This window comes from Anticarsia gemmatalis, chromosome 23 (assembly GCF_050436995.1).
Source record: "Anticarsia gemmatalis isolate Benzon Research Colony breed Stoneville strain chromosome 23, ilAntGemm2 primary, whole genome shotgun sequence".
Classification (NCBI taxonomy): domain Eukaryota; kingdom Metazoa; phylum Arthropoda; class Insecta; order Lepidoptera; family Erebidae; genus Anticarsia; species Anticarsia gemmatalis.
The window spans coordinates 2852707-2877842 of NC_134767.1; the positions used below are offsets into that span (position 1 = coordinate 2852707).

The 25136-nt window shown below is 35.2% G+C and overlaps 1 protein-coding gene across 1 annotated transcript in view; it reads left to right on the forward strand.

The window, feature by feature from the left end:
- Positions 1 to 25136, forward strand: part of LOC142982973 (protein amalgam-like) — a 135394-nt gene that overhangs the window by 89275 nt on the left and 20983 nt on the right. The window contains exons 2-4 of the mRNA XM_076129729.1: positions 708 to 840; positions 13779 to 13990; positions 17709 to 17922. Coding sequence (XP_075985844.1) covers positions 765 to 840; positions 13779 to 13990; positions 17709 to 17922 — 502 coding nt within the window. The 5' untranslated portion in view covers positions 708 to 764. The remainder of the gene's footprint in view (positions 1 to 707; positions 841 to 13778; positions 13991 to 17708; positions 17923 to 25136) is intronic.

The following is a 25136-nucleotide window of genomic DNA, read 5'->3' on the forward strand; positions in this document are numbered from 1 at the left end:
TTGTCATCTCGACTTTGCGTCAATAAGCCTCCTTGGTTCCCTTTGTCCGTCACAAAAGATGAAATATACGAATTTTCGACTGATTGTGTCGGATTATAGGCGTATTATCCGTTCTTAGCATTGTTATAAGAAAGTGTATTTTTACAGGAATATTGTTTTGTCAATTACGTTGTTTTGTTCTTCGAATTTGTTTTGATCAAAAGGATTGGACGGATTGGATGTGTGTTTGTTTTTTGTTGAAATATTGATATGGTTATTATGTTTGATATGATAATGTATTGCAAAGACAATGTTGATGATTTGAAGGGAACCTATTTATTACAACAGCGGCAATCCTTATCATGAAAAAAGTGGCAAGTTGTATCACACGTCTAAAATTTGTACGGCAACCTATTTTTTATGGGGTATACCTTTGTACGTTAGTGGAACGATATAGTTTAATATAAAGGGTGTGTTTGTAATTCAGAATGTGGCAGACTTTTAAAAACCACTTCTTAGTTCTAGTTAAATGGTATTTTCTGTCTTAAATAAATTGCCTTGGTAGAAAGCTGTCTCTTTGGAAATGGCTTTATATACATACATATCTGTCAGAATTTTTAGGTAGCACAAACTAAAGTAAAGCAACTGATGACTTCACCACATTATGTGATAAGTAACCATATTCTTTGTCATAATTGTTTGTAAATTGTATTTTATATTGTCAACAGATGCACAGACGGCTGGACAGATGAACTCTATGGCTCCAAACTCCTGGGGCTGACAAGATGACGTCGGCTGGTCTATTGGTCTTCTGCTCCGTGCTCACAAGGACGCTATGCGTTATTGCTCCTCAGATACCAGGTAACGTCTTGTCTATACTTCTATCTTTATTTATACGTCTATCTATATCTATACGTCTATCTATATCTATAAGGTCAGTGTGCTTAGTGATAACTCTGCAATTTATTAGATTTACAAAATAATTACTGTAATTTGAGGGCATAGATTTAATTTTATATTTAGAACAATATGCCATCAAAAACATTCTGTAAAATTCCCAAGTCTCGCCGTAAAAAGTTGTGAGATCGATATAATACCAAGTCGATTAATTTATTTAGTCTCTACTTAAAAGACCTTCTGCCTTAAGTTATTACGTATGTTATTATCATGCCAATTTAAAATAAAATACGTTTAAAACAAATAGACCGACCTGGCCATCGCATGATTTGATTATTAGTTTGTATCACACTACACAGCACGAAGAGAAGCCAATGCTCCCGAAATGTTAATGGCGAATTTGTGTTTTCTTGCGATGACCAAGTCGATCTATTTTGTTTTAAACGTATTTTTTTTAATTGGCATGATAATAACATAAGTAATAACTTAAGGCAGAAGGTCTTTTAAGTAGAGACTAAATAGATTAATCGACTTGGTATTATATCGATCTCACAACTTTTTACGGCGAGACTTGGGAATTTTACAGAATGTTTTTGATGGCATCTCACTTCTTTTTGTAAAGGAAACATAAGTCCAATTTGTATGTAAAGACGTTTTTTTTTCATAATTCAACATATTTTCCTAAGGGAATGTTGTTCAGTTTCATGGGCTAAACACCCTTACCCACCCTATACCCCCTTCCGTTATGCCTCATATAGTAGGTACCTATCTACACCTATTTATTTTATTTTCTACAGTAATAATGATTCATTAACTGCAAATGTAACCTTGTAATCCTATACATTTATATGAAATTACAAAGTCATTATTGCAGTTAGCGTATTTAGAAAACTGAACTGAAATTAGAAAATATTAAATTTTTCCCATGACTAAGACACTAAACCCTATTTGTATTCTAAATTTGAAGCTTCTAAGTCTGCTAGAAGTACCTTAGACTTTTGATGATCGGTGAGTCAGTGAGTCAGTGAGTCAGTGAATCAGTGAATCAGTGAGTGACAAAATTCAGGAACTTTAACAAGTTGTCATTCTTAAACTACTGGTTCAAATTGACTAAAATTTTAAATATACTGTGTTTATACAATGACTGATTAGTTGCTGAAAATTCAGGCTTCTTGTTTTATCCACAACGAAATTATAGGGGTGTCGAAAATAGCCCGAATTGCTTCGAGAAAAGGATGGTACGGCCGTGCCGCTTTTTTTTGCTCGACTTGCGGGGGCACTTCCGTGCCCCCAGATTAACTTGGTATTGCATATACTGTTCGACACGTCTTTAAATTTTAAAATCTAAGCCATGTAAGGTCAGGAGTAGGTAAAATATTTATGCCAGGCCGTCAATCGAAAGCCTAAATATTCTAGTTCTGAATGCCTAACAGTAGTAACCAGACTGCTACTACATAAAATAGAGGGTTTTTTAGATGTATCGTACACATGTCAACTCGTAACCCAGTATACACCCATACGTACGGCTATTCGATATAATTTGAATATAACATATTCACCATTGTCACACTATTCGCTATCGTAAAAGACTGCAAATAATTGTTTACGGCGACATCAATCAGTCTATGGTTTTTGTAGTCAAGTCGCTGCAGAAGTGTTTATAGTTAGTTGCTACATAAAAGCGATTTTCTAAAATCATTGACCTTAGACACCTTGCTAGCTATCTGAAAATGTTGTTTGTAAACATGATTCGCCCTTCTAGTGGGCTGTGTACGAATTAATACTAAGTACATTTTAAAAGACAATGAATACTCGGTAGTACTGACAGTAGAAAATGGCATAGTAGAGGCAAATAAACAGGTAACGAGCTATAAAAATCACTCATAAATATTCTAAAATTAACAAGAAAATAAAACCATACAATCCGGTTTGTTGTTCTTGGTCAAAAACTAAATAAAACTTGTAAGAAATATAAAAATCTTCGAAGCGTGAAATGTATACTATTTTCCTTGTTTCGTACAAACAAAACTAATAATGAAACTAACAAATAATACTGTTTAAGTGTTGCTGTAAATGGAAAACAATGTTCTCATAATGATAATGTGAGTTGAGGAAATGATACAGAAAATTATTGTTTAGTAAAACTGCAGTGAGAAATGGTTTCTGTTCCTTGCAATATGAAGAAATATTGGCTATTAACTTTCCTAAAATACTTATAAATGCCACTTGCGTGTTTAAAAAACATCTTTAGCTATCAACTTTATACAAAGCTCGATAGTTATTGATAGTGTGTTGGGTATCGCGTACAAAAGAGTAGTTTAATCAAGTCCATATTTAAGCTATAATCTCAACTCTTCTGTATTATTAAAGTACCTACCTAAATTGGGATCTACTTATAACCCCAAAAAAGGTGTAATATACCAAACAAGACATTCCAAAAATGAGCGAACAAAATCTCGAAGCTCATATAAAATTCTGCGAATCCCAATATTCCCCATTCCGTATCCATAGTGATTACAATAAACTCCCTTTGAGATTGAGAACCAATAATAAAATGAAAAGGAATCGATGGAAACCTTAGGCAATACACACTAGTGACGTCATAGATGTTCTTCTAAGAATAACTTTTTCTTAGGAGTTGTCTTCAGAATTCCGGGGATGTCTCAAGCGTTTTCAGTGTAAGGAACTTCTATAGAATTATATATTTCTAGTGCTTAAACCATTTTTAGAACTGTCTTAGAATACAGAAGAATTTTCCAGCAATTTAAGGATTTAAATGCTATTTTAAATGACATAAACTATGTATTTTTCAATGAATCGGCTACGAATTTTCAAGAAATCTTGTTTTTATGAAACGGTCTTACTTTCTTCTCTAACTAACTATCAGGGCTAAATCCCTTCATCGATTTTGACGACATGTAGCAAAGGGATAGTTTTAAACCCAGAATCAATAATAATTTACTCCTACTACTACTTTTTTGACAAAAAATCAACCCTGAAAAGGCGAATGAAAGGGATATAAGGTTGAACAAGTGGCAAAATAAATTCTGTTTTGAATTTGCACGTTATTTACGTGAACAAATATTGAAACAACGTATAAGTAAGTGCAAATACTCGCAACATCACTGACACACATAGAGCGTCAATTTCCCCGTACATCTGAGCGTCGCGTGAAAATCTAAACATTGATGCTTATGTAATACAAACAAACTCTAAAACAACACAATAAGGCAAGCGGTGCCAGCTAACCTCGTTCACATAATAACGTGAAGAATGGCGGTTTTTATAATATACGATGTCGATACGACTATGAAATTAAATAATAGCTACTTGATATCCAAAGATTTAAGAAACAACTTATCATGTCACGTCTTAGATAGTGTCCTTATAGTCGAAAAACTTAGAAGAAAACCCTGCTTACAGGGTTCGCGATTGGCATATACAAAATTTAGAATTTAGAATACCAATGACCGTAGGTTAGTGCAGTTGACTATAGTCGGTTTGTTACAGCTATTTTATTTTGAAAATAACCAGAAGCTTATTCTCAAGTGAGTCGAAGTTAAACCTTACTGTGAATGTGTCTTATTAGAACCATATTTTGCCATTCAGACGAAATCAAAATAAAGCTGTATTGTGTTCTAAGCATGTATTGCGGGAGCACATAAGAGGTTTTCAAGCTGTACAACAAAAGGCTTTGGAATGAAACATGATATAGGCAGTTTACAAGTGGCACTAAAGAATAGAACTTCTTTATCTTCACATTAATTGTCTGTCAACAGTCGTGTCGTTACCGTATCGTGTGTTTTAAACGCCTAATCCCCGGAATTTCCATCGCCCTCAAATATTCAAGTAATATATGTTGTAGAGAACGTCACCAAAGGAATTTACTCGTGCTTATCACGATATTTTAGTATTTTTGATTCGTTTCTAATGGAAATTGGTGGCGGCTGACATGTATTTTGGGCCAATATTTCATGGTAAAGTATGGAAGTTTGGTACTAAATAATAATAATAATAAAATAATAAAAAATAGTTTATTATCTCTCACAAAGGTGAAGTACATAATTCACTTATAACAAGCCTTAAAACTAATACCTTAGTGAGAGCTGGAGTCTGTACTAGGCTTGACACCTGTGTTACAAATCTCCAGGCTCCCTCCTTTCTGGTTACAAAAGTTAGGTTTACAATCACAGATGTAAATAATGTACTTACAGAATGTTATAGATGGTGAAGTCACAGGTTATATAATGCAAGAGATTAACTAATGTGAGTGGTGTGTGTGTGTATGTGTGTGTGTGTATGTGTGTGTGTGTGTGTGTATGTGTGTGTGTGTGTGTGCGCGCGTTTGCGCGTGTACTTGTGCGAGTGCCTGTGCATGTGCGTGTGTGTGTGCGTATACAAGTTCGAGTGCGAATGCGTATGTGTGTGCATATGTGTCTCTGTGCCCGAACCGTTTATGCTAGAAAATGTGTTGAAAATATTTTAGTATTATTTTGTAATGAAAAGGACCTGTTCAGTTTCTTCATAATCAAGGTCACTAAGCCATTTCGTTACTGCTGCTTTGCACTCTTTTCTAGTCATGGGATACAGACTTAGAATTTTGTTTACCTTATTATATACATAAGAACCAAGGAAGTAGTAACATCTTTGGGCCAAGCTTGTTTTTACCAAAATCGGTGGGTGGACTTGGTGTTTTCGACGTACAGAGATTTCTTTTGCGGGGTCGTAAGAAGTGAGAGAATGAGTCATAAGAATAAGATTAAGAATAAATAGTTTCCGGACCGAGAGAATATTACACTTTTTGCACAAATCTGTTGTTGGAAACCGAAATGGAAGCCTCCACCCAACCTTTAGCACTGCTCTTTGAGCACGTTCTAGTTTTAAGAGATAAGTCTTATGTGCTCCTCCCCAGGCGACGATACAGTATTGCGTGATAGATTGGCAAAGAGCCAGATAAGTGGTGTAAAGGATTTGTGTATCGACTATAGGGCCAAGAGTTTTGAAGATATAGATTAGTTTCCGCACTCTAATCGTAAGTAGGTCTATGTGTTGATGGAAGGATAGGGCATCATCAATTAGTATCCCCAGATATTTAACACAGCTTGTTTGGGATAGAGAGGGACAGTTACATGAACGATGACAATGAGGATTACTGGAGTGGGCAATGATAGAGTTGGATGAAGAATTTAAGTTATTGGGTTTCTTTAATGAAAAAGTGAGGTAGGTAGTTTTATCAACATTAAGGGTGAGTTTATTAGAAGCTAACCAATCAGTAACAGTACTAAAACTAGATTGAGCGGTCTGAAATGCTGAGTCCCAGGAGGCTCCGAAGGATATGAGGGCAGTATCATCGGCATAAGTAAAGATAGTGGTGTTGCAAAGTTGAAGCTGACAAAGATCGTTGATATAAAGTAAGAATAGTGTAGGCCCGAGGATACTGCCTTGGGGGACACCATAGGATATAGAAAGTTCCTCACTATAGTAATCGCTAATTTTAACGTACTGCTTCCTATTCGTAAGATAACTTCTGAAGAGGGAGAGCTGGTTACCTCTTATTCCAACTTTTTCTAATTTAGCTGTTAGGATAGGAACAGAAATAGTGTCGAATGCCTTTGCGATATCTAGAAAGACTCCAACAACCTTCTGCTTCCTGTCAAGCTTAGCGACAACTTCGTTAGTAAGATCCAGTACCGCTTGTGTTGTAGAAAGACCAGTACGAAAGCCATATTGGCGAGGAGACAGAAATTGGGTTTGTTCGAGAAATTTCACCAGCCTATTGTTCATTAATCTTTCTAGCAGTTTGGAAAGCGTGGGAAGAATAGAAATTGGTCTGTAATTGTATGGAAGGTCTCTGTCACCTCCTTTATGGATGGGATGAACTTCTGCAACTTTGAATGCTTCCGGGAATGTACCTGTGTTAAAAGCTAAATTACATATGAATGTAATTGGTGAAACCAAAAAGTTTTTGAATTTTTTGAGTAGGTTGCCAGAGATATTATCGTTCCCAACTGCACAGTTACTTTTAAGGTTCATTATGAGAAGCTCCATTTCAGCCTCGTCTGTTTCCAAAAGTGCTAGTGTGTGTTGGTGATAAGGAAGATCATTAGCCGGGTTAGAAGTTGTATACACAGTAGATGACTTTTCTGCGAGTGATCGTCCTACATTAGCGAAGTAGGAATTAACTTCATTTACCGAGCGTTTTGGATCTATTGACGACAGGAGCTCAATAGGTTGTGAGGTATCTTTTTTTGAGTGCGTGATAGATTTTATAGCTTCCCAGACTTTTTTAGTATTACCCTTTGCTTTGTTTATTTGGTTTTTATTATAGTTTATTTTTATGCTCTTGATTAAATTACAGCAATAATTTCTGTACCTTGTATATGTTAGTTTTAGAATTTCATTATTAGGATTGCTTTTAAGTTTTAAATGTAGGTTGTCTCTATTGCGCAGGCATTTTAGTAAACCAGGAGTCATCCATGGATTTTTAAGCCTCTTACGGTTTGGCACAGATTTTGAAACTGTGTTTGCTGTTATAATCGTGTTTATGGTATTAATAAAGTAATTTGTTGCTTCATTTACATCCTGGTAATTATACACAGGGGTGAAGTCAGTATTGATCATGTCCGATTCCATAGTTTCAAAATTAATGGTTTTTATAGTTTTGTAATTAAAGGAGGAGTTGTTAGAGAATTGTTTAGAACAGAGAAAAAATAGGAGTGTGTCATGATCGGTGATAGAAGTATTTGCTACATAACAAAAAGCTCGTAATTTGGTTTTTAATATTAAGTGATCAAGACAGGAGCGATTGAGTCTCGTGTAAAGTGTGTGAGCAGGTAACATTCCGTGATACGCCATCATATTGAGATAATCATAAGAGCGAGAGTCGTTATTAGTTTCTGAGATATCGATATTAATATCACCCGTTAATATAATGTTTTTAAAGGATTTGTAGGATTCAAGAATCTCATTTAACGAAGTCATAAACGATGAAACGTTTTGATTCGAAGGGGAGCGATAGATGGCTATCACTACCGTGTCGTTATTTATCGTAATAGCTAAGCAGTTTGCATCTAGAACAAGGGGTTCAGAGGAAGAGATCTGAAGATTGTTACTGTAGTACACTACTACCCCTTCATTCTGTGAACTTAGTCTACTGGTTGCAGCGGAAGAGTACCCAGGTATTGGTGGTAATTGAGGTGAGTTTTGTAACCAGCATTCTGTGAGAATCAAGAGATCCCATGATACGTTGCTTCTTTCTACAAGACTGAGTAAACCATCAAAATTTTTATTGATGCTCCTGATATTTTGACAGAGAAGTGTCAGTGATTCCCCATGCGAGCGAGCTATGTTAGGGCAATCCTCAATTATACAAACCGATGAATGAGCCACTGAAATGTGATCTAAGTCATTGTGTAGATCTTGAAAGTTATCGAATTTTAAGTTTTAAAAGTATACAAAGCAGGGTTGATTTATGCAGTTGATAGCGGAAGTTCACAAATAAAAAGGTAGGGATATATGTTGAAAGTTGATGATTGAATGCACTTATGAGTATTGAATGATTGTACGATGATGGTGGAGAGGACGGTAAGTAAGGGTGGATAAGTATGTTGAAGTTTAAATAGATTGTATGTATTGAAATTGATATTTGTGTGACTGTATATTGTGATGTTTTGAGTATTATATATTTAGTTTTATAAGATTTAGAGTCTTCGATGGACTCTAAATCCTGTGTGAGTTCGTTAATTTGATTAACCATATTTATATTATTAAGGAACGCAAAATGAAAGATCAATATGTACATGGTAATATTGTTTATCATAGGTTTTATTGATACTGGTAAGCACTTGGTATTTTCATAATTATTTACTGTGTATGCAGTATATGTGAGGTATAGGGTGAGTAGGTTAGTTGTGTGTATGGTAGGTGACAGATTTAACAGAGTGATGTTTTGAGTTGATGTGTTGTAGTTGGATGTGGAAGTTGTGTTAATCAGATCATGATTGTGTTTAAAAAAGTATAAAATCTTAAAATTATTAGAAAAACTAGACAAATAGAGTAACTTATAAAAATAGCAAATCAGTGACTGAAAGAGACTAAAACAGTATTTAAAAGAATTTAGTCATTGTGGTTTTAACAGTTCTTCAAGGCATTTTTCAGATTTTATATAAATCTGTTTCTCACCCTCAGTTTTACGCAAAAATATCTTATCGTTTTTACACCAACAGAACTTATAATTGTGTTTATTGGCAAAGTCTCTTGCAATGTAGAATATTTTTTTAGCAGATAAAGACAAGTGGTCGCTGATATAAATTGGCCGGTTTTCACACTTCAAGCCTAGATGTGAAGAGTTGAGCTTATTTTCTCTGTCTCGATTTTTATTGTAAGATCGTACGGAAGATATGTAACGATTTTTTATCAGTACTGACGAAAATTCTGCAATAATCGGCCTACTGGTGTTTGGTTTTCCTGGCAGCCGATATATGTCTCTAATTTCTGCAGGCTGCACGTTAGATTGTATCTTAGATCCTATCTGGATTACAATATTCTGTAGTTCCTCAATCGATTCCGTTTCCTTATATGGTATGTTCCGAACTTCAATACTTGAGGAGCGTGACCTGTGCTCAATATCCTTCAATTTCAGTTCTAAGCCCTCAAATGCCGTTTTGTAGAAGGTACGCTCTTTTTCTAGGTCGGTAATTCTACGTTGCATGTCTTCAAAAGTGTTATTGAAGTACTCCATTGCTTTCTCTATGTCAGAGTTAGATTTCTGAATTTGGAATGATTGTGTTTTTAAATCAGCTATCTCTGAAACTATTGTTTTTAATGTTGTAGAATGTTCACCCAGTATCGCAGCTTGGTCATTTTTCCAGGCAAGTAACATTTCTTTTAATTCTTCTATCTCAGTAGAGTGTGTGAATGAGACCTCTCGGCGTAAACGCTTTGCTCTAGAAGTTACATTGATAGGATCCACTGTTTCACAAGCGCTTATAGCCGCTACATTCGGTTCTGAATGTGCTTCACTTATGTTCGTAGACTGTGGTGATTTTTGGACGCGTGGCATTTTTGAAGAGTAGGAGTTTATGGATGTTCCAAGTTTCAATGTAAACAAATAGTACTGGTAGCGACACCTATTAGCTGTATAAGTAAATAGAGTACGTAGGTGATAGTGGTCGCCAAATTGGCGCGCCGCGTCAATGCGTTGGTGGCGTGGTCGTTAGTGCATATGAACTGCGCTGATGCGTCGCCGGTTCGAGCCTGACTTTCAACAGCTTCGCTTTTTGAGAGTCATTAGTGATTGTTTCTTCGGAAAACGTATAAATCAAAAGATGTAACTCACTCACAGCCGCTGTCCTGCTCTAGGTCCGCCCAGTAGGTGGGGTCACTGGTTTAAATTCCACTTGAGAGACAAGGAATCGTAACTTCGTGTCTTGACCAATGAGAATTTAGTAAATGAATTTAGGAATAAAATCGCTACCGCAACAAACACACGTCCGATACCGATAAGAGCCGGCGGAGGAAGGCAAAAAATGGCTATGGCGCAAATCGTTCTTGGCGCAGTTTATACACGGTTAAGTAGTGTGTGGCACGGTTTGGTATTCGATTACGAATACACACAGTCATAGTTAAATACGTGTTATTGCTACTTTTAGACCATTTAGTTCCTAAACAGGAGTTTACTTTATACTTCCATTTTGCAGATAATTCACACAAAACTGTTATTTTATAAATCCACTGATTACTTGATTAATATTTCATGGAATGAAATATGCGATTTAGCAATGGTTTTCGTACTATTAAGATAATTATTTAATAAGTTCAGTTTCAAAACGTTTATGACCATTTCAAATGAGTCATCCTACCAACCGTATAAAGAAAATCTACAGCTAGACTGACCTAATAAGTTAATTTAGCCACAAAATGTTTTCGCTCCAAAATCCTTATTTCCTGACTCAACCCACAGAATCGTTCTACCAACCAAAACAATCCCATTAATTGATTTTACCAATCACGGTTTTCCTTATAATAACTAAATAATCTGCCCGGTCAATCCGGTCCAATACACCGGTTAATCGATGGTGTGAAACATTAGGACAGCCGGGTTAACCTTTTTGGCCCGGATATTGCGTTACGATGATTCAGTAAAAAGGAGGATGGCTTCATATTTCAATGTTTTGGGACGGCGTGTTTTCGGAGCATCGTTTTCTGTTAATAATTTTTAGGAATATACCAAGAAACATATTATTAAATATGTATTGTTTGATAATTAGATAACTTACACACGGATTCCAAACTAAGCAGAGCTTTTACTATGGAGATCAAATAACTGATAAACACACTTAATTACTTCTAAATACATACTTATTGTAATTTCTTGATAGTTAGCCGGTGGTAGAGAGGTTCTTTTCATTTAAAATAACAGTCGTAATTGATCTTAGGGTGATTTGAAACTGGGTTAGCCAATGACCATACGTTAAAAAAAATGGATAGAATATGTATAGAACCGGCCTTGAAGTTTATTCTTAGAAATATTAATAAAGCCTAAAGGTAAAAAAACCTTTTATAATTTCTTTATATTTATCCAAAAGGTTTTCTTAATTAGAACGTGTATTTGTTCGCAAATATTTTCTGTACCTCATAAATAACTTTAGTCTACGGCATTCGCTAGATTTATTACACTACCTATATTTTATTATTTATTGCCTAACGAATATCTTCAATTACTTACCGGGATCTTCCATCCCCTTTTATTCGCTGGATTTGAGCTTGCGCGTTTTTACGACTCCACAATTCCGGTTTACCCGTTATCTTTCTTAAAAAAGTCACTATAATGTTTAACTGTCGCGGTACTTTAACAAACATACATACAAAACGGACACAAAAAGATAACTCCCGGAATTTTCTGTCAAGAGATTCTCGATGTATGAAAGTTCAGGTCGCAGATCTCCATGTCTCGAAAAGCACGTAAAGCTGTCGGTCCTCTGACCGGTCCAGTCCTTTCACCGGTCGTGTCAGAGACCATTTCCTTATATTATGGGAGTAAAGTAATAGAACTGCATGCGTGTACTGTGCAATTGATAAAATTGACAATCATTAAATACTTCCTGTAGCGCGTTCCTCAGACGTCGGTACTATCGAGTATAGAGAATTTGACAATCAAAACGTACTTTAAAAACAGTTTGTACGATACGCTAAAAGTGTTGATAAGATTTTCGTACAAAATTTGTTGCTAGCATGCCGATAGTCGATAGTCGGTAATGGTAGAGAATCGTACTTCTGTTCCTCATGCACAGTTGGCTGATTCGATTCCCACACGGAACAATTATTTGTGTCCACAATTGTGATCCACAAATAGTTGTTTTGGGTCTGGTTGTGCTTTGTGTCCGTTGTTTATAAGTTTGTAAAAGTCCCCGCGACACAAAAGCAATTATTAGTGCGGGAGTTGTCTTTTAAAATAGAAATTGAATAGAATTTTAATAAAACTGGCGTGGCCAAATATCAGTCGTGAGAACGTAGTAATATTTTAAACTCGTACAGATTTAATTATGCGAAACAACGGCATATATTACAAGCTAATGTTCGCATAAAGTACACATATTGTAAATGTAATTTAACACAACATTATACTAATTTCACTCATAGTTGAACTAACGCGATGTTTTTGCGTTTGGCATAGTTAATATGTTAGCATGCTAATTTCAATTTATATTAATTATGTTTGGATTATATGGTTTTGGTTTCGGTTTCATCTAAATTGAAAGATTTTGTGATCGAACTAGTATGTGTCCTTCTAGTTATGTAGTGATATGTAATTTAGTGTAGTCAGCGAGACACATAGACAGATAAAGATCACAAATCACCTTTAAAATGCATGCACCCGAATTTTAATGCTGACGCATGCAAAATTCTTTCTATGCATCAGCAGTATTTTCCTATCGCATCAATATTCGTTACCATATTCTGATTTCTTTTTAATCTTGGTTCTAAATCTGCTAGTTTATAGGCAGTAAATCAGTAATATCAAGTTTCAAAAGCCAGACTGAAAGTTTTTAAGATTTAAATTTATATTTTTAGTAAAAGAAAAGTTCCGGTTAAGTCACTTTAGGAAGCCAAAATATTTCTAGACTCGGTGCTATTACAGCAAAATTCTTTCAAACATTTTCACTCTAAGCAAATTTTGGTAGAAAATTCCAGTCTTACATCAGAGACATCTTACTTGGCAAACAGTGTAACGATCCCTCCTAATTCTTCCCAATGTGTCCCTTAACATTGAAGGAAAAGTCACCCTAATTACTAATTAACTGGATTTCTTTTAAGCTTTCGACGTTTTCTCTGTAACTTGTAACCTTTTTCGAGAAAAAATCCTCTCCATCCCGTTGGGTTTAAATATTGTTCTAATTTGGGAAATATGTGCGTCGGTAGATAGAGCTTGTTTAAACATTTTCTATGTAAATGTAAATAAGGGGAGAAAGTAATTGGAATTAGGTAAAAAAACGTCTGCTTGGAAAGAAACACTTGAAATTTTGCGAAGGTTTTGTTGGTACAAATTGGTTTTACATATTATAGGGGCTCTATCGAAAAATTTATAGCTTAAGCAGCATATTTTTCGTAAAGAAATTCTCTTCAAATATAATTTTAAATGCCTATCAGTTGATCGATAAATTAGGATCAGGGGAATTCGGTTTTCACTTTTAGCCCCTTCGCAGTATCTCTGCTATTCACAGACTAAGGTTGTCTACTAGACTTCTTTTTTGTCAGACGTAAAAGTGAACGGTGTCATACGTTTAACCTATCATTCATCCATCATAGAACTTATCACTTAAATTCTTTAATCTATATAAAATTGAGTAGACAGATAATAGTTGTATTTTTTTCCATAATCTTACCGTTATTTTCTTCAACAGATTTCAAAACCGGTGACAAAAAGGTCATCAACGGCCCCTTCTGGTCCGAGGTCTTCACGGAGACATACGAGGACCACGACGAGGACGTTTCTACTACTACCTCTGAACCTCTGCCTTTCTTCGAAGACGATGCTTCCACTAACAATGTGACTGCTCAGCTCGGCAGTCGCGTACATCTGCACTGCAGAGTCCATGATCTTGGGGAAAAGACGGTGAGTAGACCAGTGCTTTTTTATTATTTTATTACTGCAACTAATATTTTGCCAGCGTGATTGACTTAAAGCCTAACAGTTTCATCGTTCGGGATGAGACCCTTGCCCAGCAGTGGGTCAATCACGGGTAAAATAAAAAAAGAATAACAAGTTTGTTCTACATATTGTATTACTTACCAAATCTTCTGCAACATAAGGGTAACGATGGTGATCATGACGATCAGACGCAAGGTACATAAATATTTAAAACTAGCGGACCCGACAGACGTTGTCCTGTGTAATAAATTAAAAATTAATTAAAAAAACATTGTCCAATGTCCAGCAGACAAAATTGTGAATCTAAACCATTTTCAGATCCCCTTGAACACCCACAAACAATTTCACCAAATCGGTCCAGTCGTTTAAGAGAAGTTCAGTGACATACACACTTACAGAAGAATTATATATATAAAGATATGTCATTATACTAATTATTTTTCTTTATTGTTTAATTTAATACGTGAATTAAATTTCGACGTTCATATTTTGAAACACAAAAATATACCAATACAAAGATTAAAAAAACACCAATACCTAGAATTTCCATTTTAGGAAAGACCCGTTTATATTGCATTGTTATGCATACAGGCAATAGTTTGCAATCATGTACTAAAGTAACGCAGAAATGTAAACACTGTTCTCATCGATACACAGTCCAGTTATTACTGAAATTGTGGAGAGCAAACGTTCTATGTAGCTTACGGTTTGATGATTTTATCGCAAATACGATGTAAATTCCCAATTTGATGATTACCGTCGTGTTCAAACTATTCTTGGATGTTCAAACATAGGTGACGAACAAACGTGTAATAAAATTAACGTATGTGTTAGGTACTGTTTAACTAAATACTCTTGAGAGAGAGATAAGCCTATTTACACGAGGAGTCAATAGGCTTATCTACAAGTATTATCGTTAAGAATATTGTTGACGTACACAATTATTTTTTGGTCTTTGTATAGTCAAGTATGTCAAAAAATTATGTCCCAATGAATCAAATGCTGCTCCACTGCAGTACAATGGCTCTTTAATGAAATAGGGGTGAATGAATTAAGTCTATTGGGATAAAATAAACAATGACGTTAAGAAACAAGAAGTACATACATACAAATGTACATAAAATCAGGCCTTTTTCTTCATAGCGGTAGAAATAGACCAAAAGTCGCCACATGGTACGCCTTACAAACTTTGCTAGCTTCATTCACATTCATACATCCAATAAACTCAAAACTTACTTAAGTAAAGGAACGAGGCGCCCATAGCTGCGCTCACCAGTCGGCAAATGATCTGTGGGTTAAGCAACCGTTGGCGCGGTCATTCCATAGATGGGTGACCGCATAGTGGTATTAGAGCTGGGCGTCTCCGTGCTTCGGAGGGCACGTAAAAAGTCGGTCCCGGCTGCTGTCTACTAAGATAACAGTCGTTAAGCCATGTCAAAGGCCTCTCAGGCGGCTTGAACAACTTTGACAGAAGGTTGATCACTAACCATACGACAAACAAACAAACAAGTAAAGGAACTAAAAAAATGTGATGAAAAATAAAGTAGACAATGATTTAAATAACATTTGGGATAGAGACTAATGCTCTTACGCATCGACAGCACCAATTATTCTTGTCCAAAATGCAGTATTGTTTCAGCATGATATATTATGACATCATGCCTAAGATAAATCATTCGGCATTACAAATGCGTTGCAATTTCATCTATCACAATTCTAATACCCACTCGAAATACGATTTCAAACTATAATCTTCAACTGATCAGTTAGCAACAAAACATCTTAAAACTTCGCCGACTATCGCAATAACTCAGACTTGTTCATTATTGCTGTAAGTGGCTCGGGGCTATTGCTCCGAACTGCAGCTTTACTTAGCTTTCATATGATAAACAGGCGAGATACACTTTATCAGGATTCTTTGAGTCGACTGTAAGATAGTTTTAATGCAGGTGAGGGTAGTTACGAATGAAACATTTCTTAGTACAGCGCCATCTATGTTTCGGATAGAGTAGTTTTCATAAATCATAGTCAATGATCTTGTTTTTGTGATTTTTCATGTTCTATGAAAGCCAAACCACAAAGTTTCGAGCCATGAAAAATATTCAATTTGTTTTGTTTTTTTTTACATTTCGCTACCTTATATTGCACCCGCCTTTTTCCACAAATTTAAAAGGAATTTACAGAGGTACATTAACAGAAATTGAAAAATTAAGTATTAAAAATGTATCAGCACCCTTTGCCTATAACTACTCTGAAAAAATTCTAAATCCCAAACTGAAATACTCTGCTAAAAATCACGTGACAGGTCATCTTCTATATATTGTATTAAAAAACAATATCTAAACCCTTCACGACCTCATGAATACATACTAAACTTCTATGATAGCTATACGAAATATTTGCGGTCGACCGAGCGTCCGTTATCAGTTCGTATCTATGCGGTAAGCCTTCGCGGTTAAGACGCACACACACACACACACAAGTTGATTGTACCGTGAATATCTAACAGTTGAGATATAATGCGTAGTTGATTTAGTGGTTGTGTTGATTATTAGTTTCTATTTGCATTATCAATTCGGAGACGGAAATAAAAAAGTCTTAAAAAAATTGAGAATTTAAAATTTATTTCAGCTGCCTCGTGGCGCGGTCGGCGGTGTATCTGCTGATTATGAGGTCTCGGGTTCGATTCCTGGGAGGAGAAAACTGACTAAAATATTGGTCTTGACTAACTTGTATTAGAATATCTCTAAATAGTAGGCCAGAGGTAAAAGGCTACTGGCTCGCTTCTTACGTCGGTCCGACACCTGTGAGTAACGTCTCTGCCTACACCTTCGGGTATAACAGGCGTGATACTATGTATGTATGCATAACTTTGAAAAGTTATTTGTATGTTTGCTTTATGTACAAACTCTCCACTTACGTGGGAGGATAACACAAAACTAGACTACTCAAAAGTGATTTCTCTTTACAACTCCTAATATGGCAATACAAAGTTTAATTACTCTTTTGAAAGTCAAACCAAACATTATAGTGAATGATTGTCATCTTGTGTATATTTTGTGTCTAAACGAGACGGCTTTATAGTTCTAGCGAGTATTCATGTGGGATTTTAGTAGAAAATTAACTAATTTGGCAGCGGTATTTTTCTTGAGTTTACTATTAAGTGGCTAATAAGCTTTTCAAAAGGATTTATTAAAGGACAATGACTTTAGTGTTGCTACTGTGAAGGGGACATAAAGTTGGTGTGCCGTTTAAATTGATTCAAATCGATAGTCTCTATATCTCACCGAGTAATGCGAAAACGGTCTAGCCTTTTTTGCAACTACATAATATGTTGGAGTCAGCTTCCTGTCTTATCGGATGCAGCTGAATACCAGTATTTTACATGGAGCGACTGCCTATCGGTCCTCCACATCCCGGTTTCCTCGGTTCAGGTTAAAAAACGATACCCCTTGGTAAGACTGGTTTTCAGAGTCTTAATCTTCCGACTATTGGTAACGACTGTCAAAGATCTTTAAAAAGGACAGCCGGGATGCCTAATGTGGTCACTCATCTACACAACAACCTCGGCAAGCGTAGCTTAACCTAATAGATCGATCCGCTGTTGTTACTTAGTCACGAGCTCTTCGTTTTGTCTCTAATTATCATGGAATAAATATTTTAAAACTCATCTCTATTTCAGATATCCTGGGTACGTCGTCGCGGTGAAGAGCTCCACCTCCTTTCCTTCGGTCGCCACACTTACTCGGCTGACTCTCGCTACTCCCTCGCCTTCGAGCACCCTAACGACTGGCGTCTCCTCATTCAGTACGTCAGTGAAAGAGATGAAGGGTTCTACGAGTGTCAGATCTCTACACACCCGCCGTTGGTCAGGAGAGTGCATTTGACTGTTGTTGGTAAGTCGGATTTATATTGTTTTTAAAGATCGTAGTGTTACCTACTAGTTGATTTTTCCTGGGAGGATGGCCTATGCCAAAATGAACCGAATGGTGTTAACTAATCTTTCAATCAATGGTGTTAATCGTTGGATTGTTGAACCTTTATCATCAAGTTTTAGAGAAAGCGGAGTATTTTAAAGAATAAAAAAATATTTATAATTATTATTGTTTCACATTTAAAGGTCAAAATTTCCATGAATCTTTAAATTCACTCATTTTTTTTATAGCCCACTACCGTCCCACCACTACTCGTCCAGAGACCTATTAGTTATTTTATTTCGTTTGCACATTATTTATCACGACAATCTATTAAAGTACAATTATAGCCATAATTGACAACGAAATGAGCATTGCTTCTAAAAACAAAATAAACAGCTAAAATTAGCGCAGAAAAAGACCAATAACTCAATCGCATTCCAAACATCGTCTCAGTTCTTGAACTTATTCATTAAATATTTTCTCTTCAACAATCCAGAACAATATCTTAAAGCAACAAGTACTAATTAAATTCTCCCCATTCATTCCCTTGGAACTTCAAAGATCACAATTATTTCTTCCGTGTTAAAGGTTTTCAAAAGCATTCTGCGCCCATTACGCTTATTATGTAACTTTATAACTTTAAACCTTTATATTTTACCAAGTTTTAATGAAAACTGATATAACGGGGAGAGCCTTTGTATCGGAGTAGCTTGCCGGCTGCTGTGATTGTTCTAAGATACTTTGACTGGTTTTTGAGCAGCTACTTAGTTGCAAGAGAGCATCTACGTACTGTATTTTTTTTAAGTAGAAAAATCCGCGGCAGAAATATTTCCCGTGGCACTCACAAGCATCGGAAAAGTATACTCTTTGTGGCTATTTAAGAACTATTTTTTAACCCATTTCTGTCCCACTTCTGGGCAAGGGTCTCCACCCGATCTAATCTAATTCGAATGAAAATTGGTCATTTGTATTTATGATTTTGTTTTTGTTACTTATATCAAAATATCCAAAATCACGTTTATCGGATAAAAGTAAAAAAAAAACAACCTTAGGCACTTTTTACTAAAGTTAGTATTTGCAACGTAGGCAAAGGAAAAATGCCACATAATATAATTAACTTTCCGGTACTTAGAGTCTCTACCTGTGACCTAGAAAAACGCTCGTAAAGTCACTGGCCATAAAATTTAGTGACCATCACAGTTCTAACTGAGTTATGGTTCAGTATTAACTTGATGTTGGCCGTCTGTTCCTCAGATAATTGGGCCAATGTTCGCTTGTTTTGATGTTGTTTGTCTTGTGCAGATGTTTGTCACGGTTTCCGGGAGTTAGTGGCGATTGTCTTGAAGGAAAACACTGAGAGTTTAGAGGTTATTTCATTGGAGATGCAAGGAATAATAAATAAATAATCTATACTAATATTATAAAGCTGAAGAGTTTGTTTGTTTGTTTGTTTGTTTGAACGCGCTAATCTCGGGAACTACTGGTCCGATTTGAAAAATTCTTTCAGTGTTAGATAGCCCATTTATCGAGGAAGGCTATAGGCTATATATCATCACGCTACGACCAATAGGAGCAGAGTAACAGTGAAAAATGTTACAAAAACGGGGAAAATTATGATTATCTTAAGTGACGCAAGCGAAGTTGCGCGGGTCAGCTAGTATATAATAAATTTACCGACAGTTAACAATAAACATGCGTTTGATAGTTCAAATCCATCACAAAATGTGATAGGTAGATTGACCAAAAAGATTCTCCGTCCGAAAGCAAGCGGGCAAGTAACTCGGCTAGGACATTAGTAATCGTATAAGTTAATGACTTCAATTTTATATTATCTTAATGAAGACCTAAAAAGAAAACACAAAATTGAGAAAACGCAAAAAATTATAGATGTTCTATCTTTTTACGGATTCACACCTTTATACATATACCTTAAAAAGAAAAAAAGTGGTAAAACAAAAATATGACAGATATTCTTCAAAATTCACTAACATAAAACTACCTCAATTTAATAATAAAATGCAAATACCCTAGATATCGCACTTCCTAGATAATATTGAGAGCTTGTATATATGCTAACTTATCGTCGAGTGCCACCAAGCGTGTGACAGGTGCAATGCTATTGCACATTCCCGATCCTTCCTTATTCCAAGCTTTTGGTATATTTTATTTGTGTTGTACGTTTTCGGGTTATTGGTAGAACAGTGCTGAATACAGAGTAGATTTTCTGATTATTTGAATACATTGGTTTGTATTGGTTTGTTGATGATGCAGCTGATCTCAAGAAGTAAATTGGATGGGATTTTTGGTTTTTAAGGTCAAAATAAAATGAAGTGTTATTCGAGTTAACGGCAGAATACGTTTCTTTTTAATAACTGGCTGCAAAATGTATTGAAAGTTTTATTTGAATTTTCAATAATAGCAAAACACCAATGATATTTTGAAATTTGTGTGTATTTTTTCATTTAAATTTTTCTTCACGGCGCACTTAGTCCCGGGGGTATTCTTTACATGTTAAACGGTGGGCGTTGCAGAGAAAAAAATAGGCGTATAAAAGAAGCGAAAGAACGTAATTCATTGGGAATAAAATACATATCTTGCTTCACTTGAACACGTTGATATAAAATCCAGTATCTAAATCGCATTTTGCCGATGGCAGTAACGTGTGACTAGTTCAGCAAAAAATATTCTTACAACATAGACATAATAATCTTCACAAAATTAGCAAACAACAACATAAAAGATACACAAAAATACCAACCCTTCACCCCGGCAACATGGCAGAAAATTTAAAATACTAATTGATTCATCTGAACAAAATCAACAAAAGCTCTTCTGTACACCTGTAACCACAAATTGCCATCGAATTTGCGTGCCTCCATGCAAATGAGGGCCAAAGTAAATATACTACGGCCGTAGAAAGGCTGCCGAAAGAAAATTGTATTTAAAACTCGATATTAAATCTCTTTTTATTGATGTGGTCACGAAAGCTGCATCGAAATGATTTGGGAATATCGAAATGATTGTGGAATTTGACGACTGTATTTGTGATTCGGTTTTAAATGTATTTTTGTGCTTTGATTGGTTTGTTTTACTGTACAGTCGCGTGTACTTTTCATAACTGCTGTTAAGATATCTTTTTGTTAAGTTTCTTAATGTAATATTGATTTATTTAGGATGTCTATCACAATTAAAACGTACATTTTCATTGACATCAAATAGCATTTAATGTACTTTTGCAATTTAAAATAGATGTCATGCAATAATATTACTTGACTCAGTTGAATAGGGTATCATGTACTTTTGAAATAAAAATAAACGCAGTAATTTCACTTGATTCTACTAAATAAGTAATAAACAGTTCAGGGTTAAAAACTCCGCTCATTTTGTACCGTTCATATGTCAATTCTATAGATCATATCACAAACATTATTTAACCGTCTGTTAGGAATGCTGTGACAAATTAGAATTAAGAAGATAATAGTTTACTTTTTAGAAAAATTATTAAGTTTTAAAAGTTATAAGCCGTTGTTGTGATATTCAATCAAAGCTTTTCACGCCCTAAATAACACCAAACAAACATTTTGACAATAAGTACCTAGTCTATCGGAAGCTTAGCCCTAACCCATTGATCAATTTGGAACAATTTGTCGATCAAACATTGAACAAACTTGGACCAATTAAAGCCCTTAATTTAAATCACAAATTTGTGATAGCATCCATTTCACAAGGGTTATTGTAATTAGAGATTGATTCCCGATAAACTGTTATTGAAACTAGGAGGTATTTTGAGTAGTTTGGGTACAAAGGAAAGCAACTAGATATTGGTAAATTGGTTATTTGGTACGCAGTATCACTGTGATGAATAGCCGAGCCAATTATGAAATAATTATAATATACGTACAAGATATTGTAGGAATGTCTTCAAAGATACGTGTGGCGTAGTTGAGATATTCAATATTTAGACGCGTCAATTTTTCATCCCATATGTGTATACAGTAGTTCAAAAACTTTGTTTTGAATTTTTAAGTATCCCAATATGTCCATATTGAGTTTATCAAAAATGATTTACCGGCTTAGCCGGGAAAGCATACTATGATCTATCATAGTATACTTTTATGCTGTCTAAGCATAGACTATCCCTTGTACGATATTAGTTAGAAAAGGTTGTTTTATGTGTAACAAACATAAATGGTTTATAATATTAGTAGAAAAGTTAGTAAAGACATAAGTTTAGTTTTACCTACATAAGGGCGCGTACCAGAGCAGCCATGCTTAGTAAAGGATATTTAGTAAAGAAAAAAATATGTTACGTAACATTTTTAAATTATATTATTTATTTACAAACACAACAAACACGGCCATTCGAGTAAATGTTATAAAAAGAAAACAATACCCTTTAGAACAGACAAAAAACAAACGACAACATTGACCAAAGATTCTCAGAAACCCAATCTCATTAATTTTTACAACATGAAAATTCTTTTAACCAGTATATCATATTTCATATGAGTGGTTTGTACATCGTATACCGTAGTTCTCATGCATAGAATATATGAAATACAATGAATACCTAATATATTCAGCTGTTATGCGGTCGTGTTAGCATCGAATCACTCTTGCAATTTTGATAAGGTTTTGGAAATATAGATCTTTTTATAGAACTGCTTTTTTTGAGTAAGAATAAAATAAAATAGAGCCCTGGGTGCATTTGTTTTTTATTTTTTGAAGTCTCGTTTTGAAGTTACTCAATTACCTTAATCACGCCAGAACTACTGAATAAATGTTGATGTTATTTGGTATAGATAGTTTTTAACCTGATGTAACACATAACTTGGAAAATCTTTTACGTGGATGCGAAATTTCATAAAAAAATATGATTTTATGAAATCAAGCGCGTCACTGTCTCATGATAAACTGTGGTTAATATAGCTCTTCCAATTTATTTTGAATTCTTTTTTTGTGGATTCTTAAACATTTTCTTACTAGCGATGATATATTATGAAGCTTTAGAGCTCAAATATTTTATCTAAACCTACGAAGACATGAACAAACAAAGGGTAACCTTAAATTGACATTTAGTTATTCTATTTAAAGATTTTCCCAATTAAAAGGTACGCAAGCATTTGAACAATTTATTTTGTTGAAACAATTGAGGCAGAAACTCAGGTGTAATCGAGCTAGCGACTGAAAATGAATGAGTTGGCAAAACTAGGTTTCAATTCGTGATTTATTTTGGGTCGAGTCTAGGTCATGATTTAGAGACCTCAGATTTTTCAAGTCTGATGAAGTGTTAAGAAAATTGTGGGTAAAACTGCTTTTTGATCACGTGTTTGGAGGCAGATTTAATGAAGATTAAAACGCATAACGCGCAACTACGTACAGGTACCATTATGGGTTTTAAGTCCACTTATATACCATCGTACGTGTTGTGATGCGAGTTCATACTGCGTGTGACAATATCGCCGGTCGGTACATAGTTGTATGCTTTCATATATCGCACTAATAAAACAATAGTGCTGTAACTCAAAATACAACTTTTATCAGAATCAACGAATAACTTGTTTATAATTACACATTATGGGTACAAACTACTAAATGTTCTTTGTTTTGTTTCCGCAGTAGCTTATTAAATATTTTTAAAATCTCACACGCAGTTATTCCACACTAACCGGAGCTTGTGCTATGATTACCAGACAACTGATAACCATACTTATATACCTACTTTATTTATGAAATTTAAAAATCATAACTATATACCACTAAAGTCACCACAGTGTAATTCTTCAAGAACTAAAAACCGTATTTCAAACAATAAGTCAAAAGTACTCGTAAAATTATGTCATGAGTTACATTGTTACTTTATTTCCGGAACAAAACGATTAAGAGATTATCTGGTGCAGTCTTGTAAGCCTTGCCAAGTTTCCGGATGATTCCCAACGCTTTGAGTTATTGGGTGCTGTTGAAAGTATTGCCGTGGATTAAAAGCTGTAGTAGCAGATATTTGAAAGAGATTTGTTGACGGCTATTAGTTCTTTGCTTGTAATTTATTGTTAACAGCGATCTGAACAGAAAGCACACAGAAAAATAAATATATAATCCGATAATTACGTAGAAAACCTTACAAGCAAAGTCAACGGGTGATGACAGTTAAGTGGACAAAATGTCTTATGCGCGGACGGTAACCTGTCTACTGCGGCTTATTTTTAGAAGATCTTAGACGACTTACACACATGGAAATTACTCACTCACACAAAGTTATCAACATGACACAAATGAGTAAATTACTCAGAATGAGATCAGTAGCTCGATTCTCTATTATATTACTATCGACTACCGACAACCGACCTGTCATCGAGTTTGTATGAAAATCTCATCAGCGCCTCTGACGGGTGTTGTAGGAAATATTTTGGCAGTTCATTCGCCGGTTGTCGGTAGTCGATAGTGATAGAGAATCGAGGTACAGATACACTCACACACACAAATTACTTACTCACACGTGCTCAAAACATCACAGATAATAATATTCAATTTTCTTACCTTCACGTATAAAAAAAGACTACACATGAAAATCGCTCGCTCACACATACTCAAAAATATCACACAAATTACTCACCTACACACACACAAATATCACTTACACACATACACATTCAAATTTTTCACTCACACGTACTCAAAAAGATCACCCACACAAACACACACATGCAAATTCCTCAAATAAAACTCTAACTTTGGAACAATGGCATGCAATCTCTCAAGGCGTACCGGAATTGATACGGCACAATCGAGATAATCCCTCCTTTACGTTCTATTACACGTCTCGATGTCACCAAGACCCAGTTTTGTTTGCCAAGAGCCACTCCAGGCCGTGATTTGAAGGATTTCTACCTAAAGCCTGACACACATAGGGCGCGAGAGCGTGTATAGACGTTTTGAAAGCGTGAGCTGCGCGGTTTATAAATACTGTACTGCGTTAAACCGAACCCGTGTCGCAGCATACGCTTAGTAAGATTGATCATACTAAGCGTATGCTTATATAAAATCATATTCGTTCACATAGACTTTTCGATACTTATAAGCTTTACAGTCTTTTTCCTTGAGCGATCACGACAATTAACTATAGAATTGCTGAGTTTTATAATGTACACCAAATTGATCTAAAAACTTTTTTTAACTTTCATCCTCTAATCTTC